This window comes from Myotis lucifugus, unplaced genomic scaffold, assembly GCF_000147115.1.
Source record: "Myotis lucifugus unplaced genomic scaffold, Myoluc2.0 scaffold_319, whole genome shotgun sequence".
NCBI lineage: Eukaryota > Metazoa > Chordata > Mammalia > Chiroptera > Vespertilionidae > Myotis > Myotis lucifugus.
In genome coordinates, this window is record NW_005871367.1 from 411,962 (window position 1) to 430,653 (window position 18,692).

The 18,692-nt window shown below is 45.7% G+C and overlaps 2 protein-coding genes across 2 annotated transcripts in view; both read right to left on the minus strand.

The window, feature by feature from the left end:
* Positions 1 to 10,127, minus strand: part of LOC102438757 (non-histone chromosomal protein HMG-17-like) — a 15,110-nt gene extending 4,983 nt beyond the window's left edge. The window contains exon 1 of the mRNA XM_023764185.1: positions 10,098 to 10,127. Within this exon, the coding sequence (XP_023619953.1) occupies positions 10,098 to 10,127 (30 nt within the window). The remainder of the gene's footprint in view (positions 1 to 10,097) is intronic.
* Positions 10,128 to 10,203: 76 nt separating this feature from the next.
* On the minus strand, positions 10,204 to 10,935 carry CUNH3orf35 (chromosome unknown C3orf35 homolog). The gene is given in 4 exon segments (XM_014466057.2): positions 10,204 to 10,407; positions 10,409 to 10,537; positions 10,540 to 10,634; positions 10,929 to 10,935. Coding segments are annotated over 4 exon segments (435 nt in total).
* Positions 10,936 to 18,692: the final 7,757 nt, after the last annotated feature.

Sequence of the window (18,692 nt, forward strand, 5' to 3'; positions counted from 1 at the left end):
CTTGTTGAGCAGCCTTGTTTGGGCAGCACTGTCCTCGGGGAGAGATTCCTAGTCCCACATGGTGCTCCTGGACCTGTGGCCCTTGCAGCGTGGTAGGAGACACATAGGATCTGGCCTCAGGTGGGAAGGATTCCATTCCCAGGTCTGACCAGCTGTGTAGTTTGGGAAGTCAATGACGCAGGGGTGCTAATAAACCGATAAACCTATGGATGGGCTTTTCTAACAGTAAAACCCTAAACCTCTGTTAGTTATTCCCAGAATCTGACCTCAAGCGTGAGCTGTTCCCAGTGGCCAGAGGAAGCCTCCCTACAGAGCCTCCACCTGAAGTGTGTGTGTCCAGGCTGGTGGGACCCGGGAGCGGGGCAGGGGGGATAGGGGCACTTAATAATTCAAATCTGACTACAGTGGGGCCTTGACTTATGAGTTTAATTCGTTCTGAGACCGAGCTCGTTAAGGAGCTCGTTAAGGAGCTCGTTAACTCAAATTACTCTATCAACTCAATGCAAAAAATTCCGCCAAGAGACAGCTGGTATCTCAAAAATCTCGTTAGTCGGGACACTCGTAAGTCAAGGCCCCACTGTACACAGAATGCAGACTTGCTTCATGGGGATGCGCCTTTTGAAAATAAATGAACCTCTTGTCCAATTTTCTAACTGAAATGACAACCAACTGCTTGTTCTCCCTTTATTCTCTCACTTCAAGAGCTAAGCTGAAGGTTTTCCTGAACCCTGGTGGCTGCAGACTGAACAACATGCAGTATCATCTGCGGGTCAGTTTCCCTCAGGCAAACTTGACTTCCTTCCACGGTGAACATGACGGTTGAGAGAATCCTTGCCATAACAATGCAAAAGGAATTACAGACTTGCCCTCACTCCCTCCCCACCCCCCTGCACAGAGGAATATTAAGTCACCAAATGTCCCCACAGACACAGATTCTTCATAAGCCTTGAAAAAGTCTTTCTAGATTAGCTGGTCTATTTTTTTCCTCTTCCTTTCTCTACCAACTACTTTTTTCTTATAAATCTGTAAATTTCTGTCTGCCTCGCATTATTTCCTAAATGCTTAAATACTAGGTCCAAGCTAGGTGCATTTATAAGGTGTTTCGTGCAAGCCGACGGTCTCAGTAATCTTTATGTGTAGAATATAGTTTTTCATTTCAGAAACCTCAAATTATAGCGGAAAAATGCACACAGTTCTTCCAGTTCAGAAGCCAGTAACGAAAGCATTTTCAGGCCCTGGCGGGAGCCATGCCTTTGCCAGAGAGATGTTTTCCTGGAGTGTCCTTCCCCTCATGTCCCACAGAAAATGCTGAGTCCTCCTTGATGGAGCTCCCCAAACATCACTCTCCTGCATCTCCCTCCGTCCCTCCTTGTGAGTGCTCCCCTTTCTGGGCTCTGCCTGGATGTACCTCGGCAGGGCACCTCAGTGGCGGTCTTGACCTTAGCAGTGACTATGGGTGCCTGGTCTGCAGAGAGAGCTGTTAGGAGTGCAGACAGTGAGCAGGGCTGATGTTCTGTGAGCTGACCAGCAGCCCACTGCAAAGCAGGAGCAACTGTGATGGATCTGACATTGCACCACACATTTCACAAGTCACTGTATATCACTTAAACCACACAACCTTCCATTGGAGAGCTACAGGCCAAGACTTGGTCTCAGTTCAAGTGAGGTCCACAATCCTCGCCCAAAACTCTCGGGGCCAGATATGTTGCTGAATCCAATTTTTTTTTTTTTTTCAGAATTTTCAAGAGAGTAGAGCATCATCACCATACACTATACCACACCCAGCACATGAAACAAACATAGAAAGAGGTGGCAACATGTGTGAATATTCACACTTGCGACCAGCAGAATAATGCCCGCCCCCTCTCCCCAAAGATGTCCGTGTCCTGGTCCCCAGAACTTGTGAATATCTAACCTTACAAAAGGGACTTTGCAGATGTGATTAAGTTCAGGATCTGGAGCCGGGGCGGGGGGGGGGGGGGGGGGATTCTCTGAAATACCCAGGTGAGTCCAATGTAATCACTAGTGTCCTTATAAGAGGAAGAAGGACACATGACAGAGCCCAAGAAGAAGGTGTGAGGGCAGAATGATGGGACCACCAGCCAGGGAAGCAGGCAGCCCCCACACCCTCAAAGTCAGCAAGGGGATGGATCCTTCTGAAGGAACCCAGAGGCTCAGGAAGGAACTCGGCCCTGCCGACCCACTTCACACTCTGACCTAAAACTGCAAGATGACAAATATGCATTGTGTTACGCCACTAGGTTTCTGGTAATTTGTTACCACAGCAACAGGAAACAAATACAACCCTAGAGTAGTGGTGTATCAGTGTGGGTAAGGTTTTGCCACCAAATGTTTTCAGAACATTTTCTGCTTTAGAATTGTGAATCTTGCCTCACTTTACTTCTTTAATTTAAATTCTTTAATGTTTCCTTCATATGTCTCCTTTTCCCCTATTGATCTCTCCCCAGCCACTCCCACCCCCCAGCACATGCCCTCACCCCCCTACGGTCTGTGTCCATTGGGTATGCTTTTATGCATGCATACAAGTCCTTTGGTTGATCTTTTACCCCCCCCCCCACTCCCCTACCTTACCTCTGAGGTTTGACAGCCTGTTCGATGCTTCTATGTCTCTGGATCTATTTTTGTTCATCACCATCCTCACTTTATATTTGGGAAAAGTAAGGCACAGAGAAGTTAAGCAAAATGTAGATATTAATAGTAACAACCTCATAAGTTTTTTATAAGAGTTAAGTAAGATAAAGGATATATAGCACAGCACGGTATATGGCACACGGGAAATATTCTGTAAATATTAACTGTTATTCATTCTTTAGACTACATTCTAAGACATTTCTTCGGTTTTATTTTCCAGTTCACTAATTCTCTCTTCAGCTGTGTATACTCTCTTGTTTTACCAGTCCTTTGATTTTGTACTTTTCATAATTTACATTTTTTTAATCTAAAAATTCTATGTGGTCCTTCTTTTAAAAACTGCCTTGTCCAGCCCTAACCGGTTTGGCTCGGTGGATAGAGCGTCGGCCTGCGGACTGAAGGGTACCAGGTTCAATTCTGGGCAAGGGCATGTACTTGGTTGTGGGCACATCCCTAGTGGGAGGTGTGCAGGAGGCAGCTGATCAATGTTTCTAACTCTCTGTCCCTCTCCCTTCCTCTCTGTAAAAAATCAATAAAATATATATATTTTTAAAACTGCCTTGTCCATTTTCATAGTGTCTTGCTCCTTAATCATACTTCCAACATCTTCCTTAATTTCTTTAAATAAATTAAACGTGTTCATTTTCTATTCTGTCTCTGCTCATTCCAGTGCCTACAGTCTGTACAAACGCTCCTGCATTTGTGGTCTCTGCCTATTCTCTCTCAACAGTGGCTTGTTTCCTGTGTGTTATGTAATCTTTGGCTGTGAGTTCATGTTCCTTGGAAATTTATCTTTGTTTAGAATATGCTTCTCGACAAATGATTTGTCAGCCAGATATACTGCCAGTTGCCTGGGGCACTGCTGTTTTACCACAACTTTATCCTAAACTTCTGGCTTGGGTTTTTTTTCTGCTCACATGTAGCGTAGCACACTTATGGTTCAGTATTCTCAGAGGATACTTTTTCCTTTTATTTTACTTTATTTTTCATTCCACCAATTGCCAAGGAGGCCCAGGCAAGAAAGACCTTTTACAATGTCTCTCTGTGGGGCAGGTGCTATCCAAGTTCACCCACGAAAGAGGTTCGGCTTCATTCCACCTCCCCAACCTGACTGCACCCAGGCTTGGTCTGTGGTCCCCTGCCTGTGTGAGAGCCACTGGAGTCCAGACATGCCCAAGGCAAATGCTGACGTCAGCACTCACTTTTTCTCCCCCATGAGAGTGTGTGCTTTTTTCATTATTTCTGGCCTCTGGACTTTTATTTCTTGCCAGCTTAACAATCCATTATTCATTTTTATATTTTATTCAGCAATTTTAGGTGTTTGGTACCAGGAAAGATTCCCAGATATCTGGCATTTATTTCACCATATTTCCAGAAAGGAAACCTCACTCGTTTTTAAGTCACTGAGTAACCTCGCCACGCTCTGGAACCCTTCACTCTACGAGGAGGTCTTATGTTCCCGCAAATCCCGAAAGGAGCCAGGGCGAGTGTGGGCTCGGGAGGTCCGTGTGATGTATCGTAAAGAGAAGCCCTTTGGCGTGTACACAAGAGTCTTTGGAATGAAAGGGTCTACAGCAAGCATGTCAAACTCACGGCCCGTGGGCCACATGCGGCCCACAAGGAATATTTTTGCGGCCCAGCCAATATAACTGTAGGAAACGTTTTAAATAAAAATCTCATAACTTAATTTTCACAATATCCTGTTATACATAATTATTAATAATGAACTACAACGTTTGCTGATGACTATCATCGTGTTGCATTCATTTCCCTTACACGCCTTATGCACAGGCGCACCATTTCTCCCCACTAATACCAGCAGCGAATATTTTAGCAGCCAATTACCACGTCATTAGTCTTGTATTGACTTGTTTGGTGTGCGCAACAGGAAATATTTTGCTTTTGGAGAACAAGAAGAATGGGTTTATTTGCGTTGCGCTTATTACTTTATGCAGTTATTCAGTGTCTGGTAAGTTAATTTCAAGAAAAAATATTAATTTTAATTAAGATGTTCTATTATTTTATGTTAACGATGACTCGTTGATTTCGGCCCTTTGTATTCAGCATGTCTCTATCAAAATAAACCTACGTTTCTATGAAAATTGAAGCTTTCGTTTTTTTGCGGCCACATCAACTTCCACCTTGTCTATTTGGCCTGTGTCAGCCTTTGAGTTTGACATGCTTGGTTTACAGGGCATCCTCACTCTTCATGGCCCAGCTCAGCCATCCAAAGGACACCCACAGGAGGACTAAGAGTATGACGGTGAGGTTTTTTATTTGTTTTTATTTGTTTTCTCACATGCATTTGATTCGTTCCCTATTTTAAACTCTTCCAATTCCACTGTCCCTAGAGCCAACATGGCAGCGGTTTCTCAGCATGCTTCCAGAAATACTGTGTGCATATTCAAAGAGAGGGCTTCTCTATACACACATTAGCGCACCCACAAGTTGTACCTTTTTTTAAAGCGTAGCAATGTGTTAGAATCGCTCCGTATTCATATGACACATTTTTCTAATGGCTGCATGGGTCCCATCACATGGATGGACTGTCACTGATTTAAACAACACCCCTCCCACCCTACCCCCTGACACACACACACACTCCCAGCTGGGAGACACTGTTGACTGTTAGAAATAATGCCCCTGAGAACATTCTGGTACCTATATCTCATGACCACAGGTGAGTATTCTGTAAAATAAATTCCTAAAGTTGGGATTCCTTAGTCAGGGAAATGCACATTTTTCTTGTTATGGAGATCACTAAATTGCCCTGCAAAGAAGTTGAATCAATTTATAGACCCAGTAGCAGTGCATGAGGATCCTGCTTCTGAGGGCTCTTTTTTTTAAAAGTCTATTACAGTTGACGTTCAATATTATTAGTATATTAGTTTCAGGTGTACAACATAGTGGTATGACTTTGTCTTGTTCATTTCAAACTCATTTGTTTCAAAGCTTTCCTCTTATCCCAAGCTCAGTGGCTATAAGGATGGACTTCGGAGGCTGTGTGTGTGTGTGTGTGTGTGTGTGTCTGTGTGTGTGTGTGTGTGCGTGTGTTGGGGGTAACTTCTCTCTCACACACATCCCCTTCCCTGTGCCTACCCCTCTGGTGTTGGGACAAGGATGAGTGAGCACAAAAAGGAATCTCCCTACTTGATGGCCTGGGGTGATTGGGTTTTGCTGCCCTCTTTCTATTGGTCATCGCCACTTACGTAGCTTATATGCAGCCCACTGTGGACTAGAGAGATGGGTGGCCACCCCAAGAGACCTTGCTGCTTCAGGACTCAATCCCCTGCAGGCCCTCAGGCACGAGTAATTCCTTGTAAGACTTGGTCCCTCTGTTGTCACCAAGCTGGTGACCTCACTCCACATTTCTCTGATGTAAGCAGCCCTGCCCCTATAATACAGTCATCTCCCATGAGTCTCCCCAACCCATATTCCATCTTCCCTCTGTGACCCCAATCTGGGTCCAGCAATATGGTAGAAATGCCCCTAATTCTCAGGGAGTGGAACCTCAAAGGGACAATTATTTCCCTTCTCCGATGGTTGTGCCCCTTTTCCACTTCATTCCTATTCCTTCCCTACCATCGCCCTCATCTCTAAGCTGGTAGGTACCTTAGCATAACCAAGGAACAATATCTTCCTCTTCTTATAGTCACCTAGAAAATTTGTGACCAATTATATTGAGAGCCCCTTCCATAGATTCCAGGGAAGAAGGTCCCTCAGCCCTCCCCTATGGGCCAGTAAGAGAAGAAGATAGACTATCTTCATAGACACTGCACTCCCACTAAACGTGACTTCCTTGTAGTTCCAGTCCCCCCCCCGCCTCGCCAAAAAATGTAAGGCCCACTAAGCCAGATCATCCTCTCTAGCTCTTGGGGCACACAGCATCTCATGCTAACAATTAGGTCTTCTTTGGAGTTAGCCCTAAAGAACTCAACAACTTGGTTCTTAGCAATGCACAATCACATGAGCCTGTTACAGAAGGATGGTGTACAACTTTATGGGCCAACGAGGGAAGACACCCAGAGTATATGAAGGGGGAAACTCGGGTTCTTTAACAACATGCCCAGTATGAACCGAAATATGCACGTTTTTATGCATCTAAGTGTACACATGGACATAAAAGGAAGTTGACCGCATAAAATGCTGATAACGGTTATGATTGAGATTATAGGCTGTTCTTCCCAATAGATCTATCCACCCACCTATCCTTGTGTACAGTCTGAATTGTCTACAAAGGCCAGCAGGGGATGTAGAAGATGCTATGTCCATTAGGCCAAAGCTCTCATCAAAGTGAAAGCCAGTGAGAAAGACGGTCATGGATCAAGAGCAGTGCACACAAAGCTGTCTGCCCACCCACCAAGTGAAACAGAAACTTGACCTTCATGCAACAGGGGAAGAAAGTGGAGCCAACGGCCCTGGCTGGGTGGCTCAGTTGGTTGGAGCAGCGCCCTACACACCAACAGTTCTCGGGTTCGATTCCCAGTCAGGGCACATCCCTAGATTATGGGTTTCATCCCCAGTTGGGGCATGTAGTACAAGAAACAACTCTCACACTGATGTTTCTCTCTCCCCCTCTCAACCTTCCTCTCTCTAAAATCAATAAAAATATATCCCTGGGTGAGGATTAAAAAAAAAAAGTGGATCCAAAGGCCGCCCACATTATCCATCTATCCTGCCTACAGCCCTGTCTTCTGTTGAGGGGCCAACACCCACTCGTGCGGAGGGACTTTGCCAGCAGAGGTAAGGAGGAGACCAGCCAACATGTGGAAAAAGTGGGCAATAGCCAGACAGCTCCTCCCATTATTAACGGAGGGAGAGAAGAAGAAGAAGGGCCAAGAGCATTCACACACCAGATAATCATGCTCCGAACGTTAGAAGCTCAGCTAAATGCACTTCTTGATGCCAGCTCTTCAAAAGTTACCTGCCCTTATTTTTTAGATGAGACAAACTACATTTCCACATGGTCTTGAAATCCAGGAAGTTCAGGGGAAGGGCAACTCCTATCACCAAACCTTCAATTCTAACAGCAGGCAGAGATTTAAGCAAATTCTTTCCCCCTGAAGTATTTCCTAAGTCAAAAGTCCAACCATTATTACTAGTTGCAACATTTCCAACCTGCTTCCATGCTCGAGAGAAATGGTCCCCCCCCCACACACACACAAGATTCAGTGAAAGGGCTTTAAGTAATAACCATCAATGTTAGAATAGAACTGTGCATCCCAATGCCAAGTTTAAACACACTCCCCACCTCAACTTAAAGACTAAAGCCAGCATGCCACTTGTGGAAACACAGAAATTTCTAAATGGGTGATGAAGGTGGGCTCTGGTGCTTAGAATCCCAATGCAGGGGGCCGCCAGCTATAGGGGTTTGCTAGGACCGCCGTAACAAAAACATAGGCAGGCTTGACCAACAGAAACGAAGTTCCTCACAGCTCTGCAGATTGGGAGTCCAAGGCCAAGGTGCCATCAGGGTTGGAGTCTGGTGAGAGCTCTCCCCTTAGGCAGCGGACGGCTACGTTCTTGCTGTGGACTCGCCTCTGTCTCCTCCAAGTGCGCACCCATGGTGAGCCCACAAGCGCTCAGGTGTCTCTTTTTTTAAAAGCCTCACCCAAAGACATGACTAGAGAAAGGAAGAGAGAGAGGTCCATTGTCTTCTGTACTGGGAATCGAACTGGCAACCTTTCAGTGCACAGGATGACGCTCAACCAACTGAGCCACACCGGCCGGGCTCCAGTGTGAAAACCCGCTCTGTGCACGAAAAACATCACCCTTTGACCAAGTGTAGAACTTACACTCAAGGAAATAGAGCTCATACACTGAGCTGAACTGAATAATTAACACTCTCCTGGAGATGCAAGATTCCCATGTAGCAGATGTTGTGAATGATTTTTTAAAAAAATTGGTAATTGAAAAAAAATGTCACCATATAGGCTGAACAGTAGAATAGGTTGCCAAAAGAGCCTATTTGTAAGTTGTTAAAAATCAAGCCAGAGGAATTTGCCAGAAAGTAGCTGAGATTTTTTAATTATGAAATAAAATTTAAGAGATGTGGAATATCAATTGGGCTTTGCCAGAATTAAAAAAACTTCTATCTTTAAAAGACATGGTTAGGAGAATGAAAATATAAGCTTAGACTCTGAAAACAAATATTTGCAAAGCAGATATCAATTAAGAGACTTTGTATCCAATATATATGTAAAGAACTCTTAAAACTCAATGATAAGAAACATCTCAATTAAAAATATGCAAAACATTTGAACAAATACTTAACTAAAGAAGGCATGTAGATGGTAAACAAGCACAAAACACATACGGAATATTATTGGTTGTGAGGGAAACACAAATTGAAACCATAAGAAAATCTGATACCACTACTTACCTGTTAAGATGGCAGAAATGAGAAAGCCTGACTATTCCAAGTGCTGGCGAGGAGGCGGGGGAACTCTCATTCACTGCTGGTGGGAATGCAAAATGGTGCAACCACTTTGGAAAACAGTTTACAAACTAGACATATAGCTAGCATATGATCTAGCCATTCCACTCTTCGGTCTTTATCTAAGAGAAAAGAAAGCATATGTCATACAAACACTTGACCACCAATGTCATTGCAACTTTATTTGTAATAGCCCCAAACTGGGAACAACCTAAAAGACCATCTATAGATGAATAGAGGAACAAATTGTGGCATATTCATACAAGGGGAATTCTATTCAGTAATATAACACAACAAACATGGAATAACATGAATAAATCTCAAAATCATTATTGCTGAGTAAAAGGAGACAGGCAAAAAAAAAGAATACATATGATTCCATTTATAGAAAACTCTCGAAAATGTAATCCGTAGTGACAGAAAGCACACGGAAACCCCTTCCCGTTTTCCAACGTTATTATGGATCAAAACCACATTTTGTCTCATTGCTAGAGTGAGAGTCAGACATGGTGTCAATGGTTGTCTGAGATCAAGGGTGAGAGGGACAGCGGGGAGGAATTGCAAAGAGGCAGGAGAAAACTTTTGGGAGTAATGCATATGTTCTCTATCCTCATTATGGTGATGGTTTCACTGGTATAGACATATGGCAAAACTTACCAAGTTCATGGCTTAAATACATACAGCTATTGTACATCAATGCTTCTTCAATAAGACTGTTATTGTGTTCATAGAGGTCAGTGTTTCTAAAATTTATTTGACCATCACTCTTATTTTTTTAAATATGTTTTTATTGATTTCAGAGAGAGGGAGAGGGAAAGATAGAAACGTCAATGATGAGAGAGAGTCATCAATTGGCTGCCGCTTGCACGCCCCCCACTGGGGAACGAGCCTGCTACCTGGGCATGTGCCCTGACCGGGAATCGAACTGGTGACGCCCTGATTCATAGGTTGTCACTCAACCACTGAGCCACACCAGCCGGGCTGACCATGACCCACGTTCCCTGCTCACCTGTTGCCCCAGTTTGCAGAGCCGTGTCATGCATACGCAATGAGACAGACCTAGCGCTGATCCACTTCATGCTGGCTCAGGGCCCTTCAGGAAGCGATTTACACTTTCAGAGCCTCGGTGTTCTCATCTGTAAAATGGACCTGTGGCCAGGATTAAAGCAATGAATGCCTGCCACATAGAAGGTTCTTAAAATCTTTAGTCCCCTCACTGCCCCAGAAATCAACCCAGCCATTTTTATTGTTTTCCCCATTGCACGAACTTTATTTTTAACTAACGAATCCAGCGTTCAGTCATCTTGGGCCCAAGGGTCCGAGGGGAAAGACGTTGAAATGCTCAGCACTACCCTGCGGGCCCATCTGCTCTGCATTAGCCGGCCTTCCTCTGTTTATTATTCCTGGTGTTAAATCTCCTCCAATTCTTGTGTGAAAAGTTCGGACACACACAATAACCGCTTTATCACGTTTTCCAAACCGGGGCCTGCTTGGGAACGTTCACACCTTCTGCTTGTTGCCATTGTCTTCGTGTGGACTCGGGTTTCTGAAAAGGGCAGTGGGAGCGCTTCACTGAAAACACTCGTGTGTAAGCTGGATGCAGACGAAAAGCATCAAAGGACGGAAAGGAGACGTCGTTGGAACGAGAACCTCCCACACGGCTCTGTGTCGGCACCGAGGCTCCAGCTGGTCAGCCCCTCCCTCAGCCTCTCTTCTTTGGGGGTACAAATGGAATAATACCCCCCAAAAGATAAACAGAAGCATGTCCATGTTCGGGTCTAGAATAAAAAGCGCACATCCCTCTGTGAAATACATACAGCCTAACAACAATACTGGTTACCACTCATTGAGTCTTATTTGTGTGCCATGTTTCGCTAAGTGCTATTTCATTCAGACCTCCCTGTTGTAGTAACATATAGAAATGTTTAAAAATACCTAAAAATGTTTTAAAAGGTTTCAAAATGTTTTAAAATATTTGAGTTAACTTTCCTGAAACCTAAAGCGTGATAGTAAGGACACATACCCCACTACCCTGAGCGTGTGTATCCCATAGATAAGGATTTGAACTTCGATTACTGACTTAGAGTGACTTGCTATGATAGATAGATGTTCACCTCTGTAATTGCTGATTAACACTTGTAGCCCTGACATAATTATAAGATAAACACCTGGACTGCTGTGGGAACGAACAGGCTATAAAAACAGATCCCCAAAGAGACCTCTTCGATCATTGCTTGATCGCTGGACGCGCTGCCGTCGCTGATCACTCTGAGCACTGCACTAGTGGCTGATCGCTGGACTGCCTTTGGCATCGCTGATCGCCCCTGGTCTGGGTGCTGCCTCCACAGCTCAGTGCCAATTGAGACGGGCGCTCCGAACCTCTGGATCTCAGATGCCCACACCTCTTTCCGCACCCTTGCTCCTGCCAGACGACAGAAGACGGCCAGTACACCCGTCCGGCTCACACACCGAGACCCGGGCTGGAACGCCGTGAAGAAACTGGTCCTGACCAGACCCTGCCAGCCGAGATGGCGCCACAGCTGCTGCGAGAGGAACCTCAACATCACTGGGATCCCGTTAAGTCTGTACCCACAGCACCAGGAATTTGTGTGAGTAATAAAGTGCTGTGTGATTTGCAACTGCATAATTTTGTGTGGCATAATTCCTCCAGCAGTCTCTATAAAATTACGTGTTTTAATTATAAGGCCAGATGATGATGCCTACCCTTGGTCCTGCCTGCTGAGTAGTCTCTTTGCTGGCAACTACTTGATATGTCCGAACGCCTGCATGATTAAGTTTATCCGAAGGGATGCCTTGGATAACACCCCTCCTTTCTCGGACAATTGGCACAGTCAGCAGTCGAACTGGGTATTTGACTCCATTGGATTTTCTAAATTATCCTATATAATAAAAGGCTAATATGCAAATCGACCGAACACAGAACTACTGGTCGCTATGATGCACACTGACCACCAGGGGGCAGATGCTCAACACAGGAGCTGCCCCCTGGTGGTCAGTGCGCTCCCACAGAGGGAGCACTGCTCAGCCAGAAGCCAGGCTCACAGTAGGCAAGCACAGAGGCGGTGGCAGGAGCCTCTCCCACCTCCACGGCAGCGCTAAGGATGTCCGACATCCCCCTAGGGCTCCCGGACTGTGAAAGGGCTCAGGTTGGGCTGAGAGACCTCTCCCCCCAAGTGCACAAATGTCGTGCACCGGGCATCTAGTAAATTATAAAAAGGACCGAATAACAAAATAACTCCCCAGTGCTGATCACACTAAAAAGGGGGAGATTTACAATAACAACGGAGAAATTACCATATGAAAGGCTGGCTATTAAAGGCTAAACTTATAATACAAAAGAAACTGAAACTAAAAGGTAGGCTTAAATTACAATTTAAATATCCACATAAGGAAAGTTTCTGCCCTTTTGGCAGATACGGAGCAAGAATAAAATGGAGCAAATTAGAACATTTTTTAAGAACTTATTTAAAAAGAAAGATCGTCCTTTTAACACTAGCTCTGGGAGCCCATGGAGGACGACAGAAGAAACTCTTAGGACAAAATATAAAATACCTATAGTAGAAGACATTCAGTGTGATTTAACCGAACCAAGACATATACACCCCATAATAGACAGGGCGAAACCAAAAGAAATTACAGGAATATTATCACAACCAATTGAAAAAGTAGGTGAAGATAGGTTAAAAGGAAAAGATTTAGCAAGAAAAGTTATACAAAAAGTAAAGGCAGACCCAACAATAATCAGAAAAATAAAAGCAAATTAAAACAGAACAGCCAGGAACAGAGGAAACTATTGAGTTCACAGCATACAATAGAAGTGAATTTAATGACCTAAGAAAAATATTTATTAAAGGAGAACTGACTGACGTAGATTGGCTCGTAAAAATCTATGAAACTAGGGGAAATACCACTTTACTTTCAAAAGAAGAGTTTAAGGCAGTCATAGATGCCACTGAAAATTCTAAAATCCAATACCAATTAAAACTATTAGTAGATGAACCAGAGGATGTAGTGCTGTCATTATGGGAATGGATCAGCAGGGCATGGAAAATAGCATATCCAGTCCTAGATTTAACATCAACAAACTTCTCCTGTAAATGGAACAGCATAAAAGAACTCCAGTCACAACTTAGAGAACTGGTAATACTAATGGGAATATACCAGGAAGGACTAGGATCCCCATGGGAAAGTAGAAATGTATCAGGAATCATTAAGACCTTAATATTAGGAGCCCCGATGAGTATAAAATACAATTACAAACTCTCGTTAGATCAGCAAATAATTCTGCGGAGGAAATTAGAAACAAGATACAGCTACATGAAGATATTGTAAGTACTAGACAATTTTCCTTCGCTACAAAGGAAGGCTTAAGACCAGAAACTTTTACATATCAGACAGTGCCTAACTTAAATAGAAACCCCAGAGGTAGATTTTATCAAAATCTAACTCACAACAATATATACGTACCAGTAATGATAAGAACTCATATAGAGGCCCATTCAGATCACAGAATAATTTTAAAGAAAAATCACAGTCATCAAATTACTTAAAAAACCAGGCACAGCCCTAACCGTTTTGGCTCAGTGGATAGAGTGTCAGCCTGCGGACTGAAAGGTCCCAGGTTTGATTCCAGTCAAGCGCATGTACCTTGGTTGCAGGCACATCCCCAGTAGGGAGTTGATGGATGTTTCTAACTCTCTATCCCTCTCCCTCTCCCTTCCTCTCTGTAAAAATATCAATAAAATGTATTTTAAAAAAAACAGGCACAATACTGGGGAAGCAATAATCCATTTAGGGAGAATTACAAAGACAGATACAAACAGGAGAGCAATCCTTTCAAACAAACACTAGCACAAGAAAACCCTCAGGATTCCCTAGACAACAGAATACTGACCCTTTCCTACAAGGAAATGCCAAACAGGGAAACTCCAGAGCCCCCTGCTGGAAGAATCAGCAACAAAGGGGAGGTGGGGGGCATTTACAATTTTAAAGGACACAGTGCCATCATGTGGCCTGTGGACAAACTACATACTATAAGATAACAGGCCATACATTACCTTACAAGTACTCTTTCAGGACAGCAAGGAACAGCTTCATACATCTTTCCTTATAGATACAGGATCCCAAGTAACTTTATTAAAAGGAAATTATCAATTGAATAATAAAATATCCATAGAAGGAATCACAAAAAATTCAATTACTGCATCAGGAAGACGAGGGACAATCCTTTACAAAGGATTAAAAATCTCAACAACCTTCTACGTACACCCCTCACTCGAAAATCTTTTAGGCATGGATCCTTTACCAAATTTAATTGATATAATAGAAAAATCCCCAAGGCTACATTCCAATCCAAACTGACAGCGGTCAATATACTACCCATTACACTACCAGAACCTTTTAAGGCTTCATTTACACCACGATACCCCCTTAAAGGAGGCCATCAAGAAATAACACAGGCAATTGAGAAACTTCTAAAGGAAGATATTATTGAAATAGGCAGATCTCATATATACAATAGCCCAATTTGGCCAGTTAAAAAAAACCTAATGGCACTTATAGAATTACTATCGATTATAGGAACCTAAATAAATGCTCGCCCACTATGGATGTCACACTCCCAGATGCGAGCAAGGTCATTAATATAATTCAAAGAGATAACCCAAAATTTATGGCAGCAATTGATTTATCTGATATGTTTTTCGCAATACCAATTCAGGAAAGTTAACTCAAACATTTTAAAACATTTTTAGACATTTTTTAAAAACATTTCTGTATGTTACTACAACACTCACAGCAAACTGTGAGTTAGGTATAGAGTCAGGGAGGTCTCTTTAAGTCACAAGTGATAGACAATGCACCTTAAACTGATTCAGAACATAAAAGAGCACAAACCCTGTGCAATTTCTCGGATTCTCTCCTTCACCCACAGTCCCAGGAACCTACCCTCAAGACATCCTTCACAGAACATGACCACACATACATGCAGTGCAGCCTTATTTTAATAGCAAAAGACCACAGGTAACTCAAATGCTCATCAGTAGGGGGTCTGGTTGCATGGATTACATTCATACAATGAAATTTCTTTTTTTATTTTCTATTTTTTATTGAATTTATTCCCGATCTCTGGGAATAGGGCAGGCATCCACCTTTTTTGCTGTCCTCCCCACTGCGCAGTACTCAGCATGTGGGCAGACGGTAACTCTTGGCCTGTTGGCGGTTAGGCACATAACCTAACCCCCAGAGACCCTGAGGTCCACCCCTCTGGGCGAGGAGCAAAGCAGACCGGCCGGTGTGCCCATTGGTCAGGGGATCATGGGTGTGTGGCCCTGCTAACAAGGGGGAAATGGTCATACAAACAAGGGGGTGGGGCATGTGAACAGGAATGAGGGGTCAGATGAGGCCAGAGATGCCCCTGGTGGGGCAGACTCTAAATAGCAGCCAGAAGTTCCCTGCTCTCAGGAACAAGAGGTTGTCTGTGAACCTGGCAGCAGGCTTGCCCTCAGGGCACGGCGACCAGTAAGGTACTCTGGTGGGGGGAGGACAGCGCTCTTGGAAGGGACGAGGGGTTTAAGGGTCCCAACACAGCTGTTTCTCTGAGATCAAAGGCAATAGGCAGGGCTGTTAGGGTCCCAGGATAGTCCATTGAGAGATGCTCCGATGGTGGGCACCCTTGAGGCACCTGGCCACATCGGCACACATGGCTGTCTTGAGGGGGCCTGGCATCCACCTTCCTTGCCGTTCTCCCCGCTGTGCAGTAGTCAGCATGTGGGCAGATGTGACTATGGGGCTTTAGGCACGTAACCCCAACCCCAAGAGAAGGGGAGGTCCACCCCTCTGGGTGAGGAGCAAACCAGTCCTGCCGGTGTTGCCCAGTGGCCAGGTGAACAAGTGTGTGAGGCCAGGTGAACAGCTGGATGTGGTCAGGTGAACAAGGGGGTGGGGCCAGGTGAACAGCTGGAAGTGGCCAGGTGAACAAGAGGGTGGGGCCAGGTGAACAAGGGGGTGGGGCCAGATGAACAGCTGGATGTGGTCGGGTGAACAAGGGGGTGGGGCCAGGTGAACAGCTGGAAGTGGCCAGGTGAACAAGGGGGTGGGGCCAGGTCCACCCCAACCCCAGCATGAAGCCTGACCCTAGTGCTGACCCCAAGTGTGACCCAGGAACAGCATGGCCTCTCTTCCTGGGATAGGGCCAACTCCTACCATCCTCTTATCATGGCGGTGTCTTCCTGGCTCCTCCTCCGGCTCTCCCAAACCCAAGAACTGACCCTCTCCCCTGAAACCCAGTGGAGGGTCCCACAGCGCCGGGGCCAGAAAGGCACACCTTCTGCTCACAGGCTGTCTCCACCCCTCACACAGCCAGCAAAAGCCTGTGAGGATGCCTTCAGAGGGGGGCGGGCACAGATGTCTAGGCAAGAGCCCCTGACCCAGTCCTGGGGAATCGGGGACCCAGATGGGGGTTCAGTGAACACAGGTGTAGCCCTTGAGGGAGTGGTCAGGTGAACAAGGGGTGTGGTCACAGGAACAAGGGGCCAGATGAACATGTGGAAGTGGTCATGTAAACAAGGGGGTGGGTCTAGGTCAGTGATGGCGAACCTTTTGAGCTCGGCGTGTCAGCATTTTGAAAAACCCTAACTTAACTCTGGTGCCGTGTCACATATAGAAATTTTTTGATCTTTGAAACCATAGTAAAACAAAGACTTATATTTTTGATATTTATTTTATATATTTAAATGCCATTTAACAAAGAAAAATCAACCAAAAAAATGAGTTCGCATGTCACCTCTGACACGCGTGTCATAGGTTCGCCATCACTGGTCTAGGTGAACAGCAGGAAGTGGTCAGGTGAACAAGGGGTTGGGGCTAGGTGAACAGCTGGAAGTTGTTACAGGAATAAGGGGGTGGAGCCAGGTATATGGGAGAGTGGTCATGTGAACAAGGGGGTGGGGCCACATGAATAGGAGGAGGGGTCACGGGATGTAGGAAGTTGGTGGTGGTTTAGCAGGGTTGAGAAAAGCCTTCTGTGATTTAATGCTGACTTGGGGCCTTGGGTTTTACCTACTGGGTAGTCAGAGACTACAGGAAGAGCTCTGAAACTGTAAATATACACCATTGGCCCCATAAAGGATCTACTATGAGAGGTGTGTCCTTCAGGCTGAGATAAAATCCAGGCCTCAGTCCATACACAGAGAGCACGGGTAACGTGAGCAGCAGAGCAGTGATGCCCACAGAGGGACGGGAGGGACCCCGAGAGAGCAGCTTCGGGTCCCCACGAAGACAGCTGTAAAACTCAGGGGTGTGGCTGAGCCTGCTCCCTCACTGCCAAAACTGCTTTAAGTACTGACGGAGAGCGATCATGATAACATCACCAGCCATTCGTGCGAACCTCTGTGTTCCCTCAGGGACAACCCCACCCGGTAGGGACACAAGCAGAGGAGAGGCTGTTATCTCTGCTTTCATGGCTGAGTATGTGAGACTGAAAGAGATACAGCGACTTGCACAGGCTGGCACCCCCAGCAAGTCCTGGGTCAGGGAAGGGCCCTCTGACAGGTCACATTAGAGACCATGTCAGAACTCCACCCCTATTGCCATTGGCATCCCAAAGGGCTGCTTCTGCTTCTTTGCCTGGGGGCCGCCTGCAGGTGGCTGGAGTCCACTTGATCTGTGCACATGGCGGGCTGGGGGCACATGGTGAGCTTGAGGCGCTGGGAAATCTACACCCGCCAGGGTGCCTACTGGGAGGCCATTGCAGGGGTACAAATGCTCTTGCTCTTCACTCTGGGTGTGATCTGCATTGTCCCTGTTGAATGGAGCCGAGTGGGGGCCTCAGGGGACTTTGCCCAAACGCATCTTTGCATGGCCTTCCTCCTTCCTGGCCCCACTCCCACACTCCCCTACTGGTTTTCCTTAATACATCGCTTTCCCATCAATGCTGACCGACCCTAAGGTATTCAAATAGAGCACAACCACTTCCTGGTCTAAGCGAGGAAGCTGACGACAAGGAGGGACAGAGACACGCTGGAGATCACAGAGGGGAGAAGGGGTCAGAGCCCCAGTCCCTGAGCGTCACCCGGTGCTGCTGTGAGAGCTGAGCCCATGAAGGAATCTGCACTCCTGACATCTGCCCCATCGACTGCAATCGCTGAAACCAGAGCTGGGGCTTGAACTTGAGCCAAACAAGCTGAATCGCCCAGAACGGTCCTTACCTGAACTCCCGATGCTCTGATATCCCTTCCCTGCTGAAATAGCAGGTGGCCATTCAAGAAGAGATACTGATCGAGCGCCTGTGTGTGCCGGGCAGAGTTCTGGATGCTGAGAATCAGGTGGACAAGGCGATTCACCTATCTGCTTCTTTGCAAAGGAGAGAGGGATGATGTACCATCCGTGAGTGATCAATTGCTGAGGAGAAAAAAGAGACAGAGACCAGGGGTTTGAGAGAAACGGAGGCTGCTGTGTCATTCAGGGGTCAAGAGGACCATGGACACCGAGCCTGGTTTTCTCGAGGTGCCCCTCCACCGCGTTGGGAGAAGGTTGTTCCGAGGATCAGCTTGGACCCAGCGTGGCTTCCTGGGCTTGGCACTCA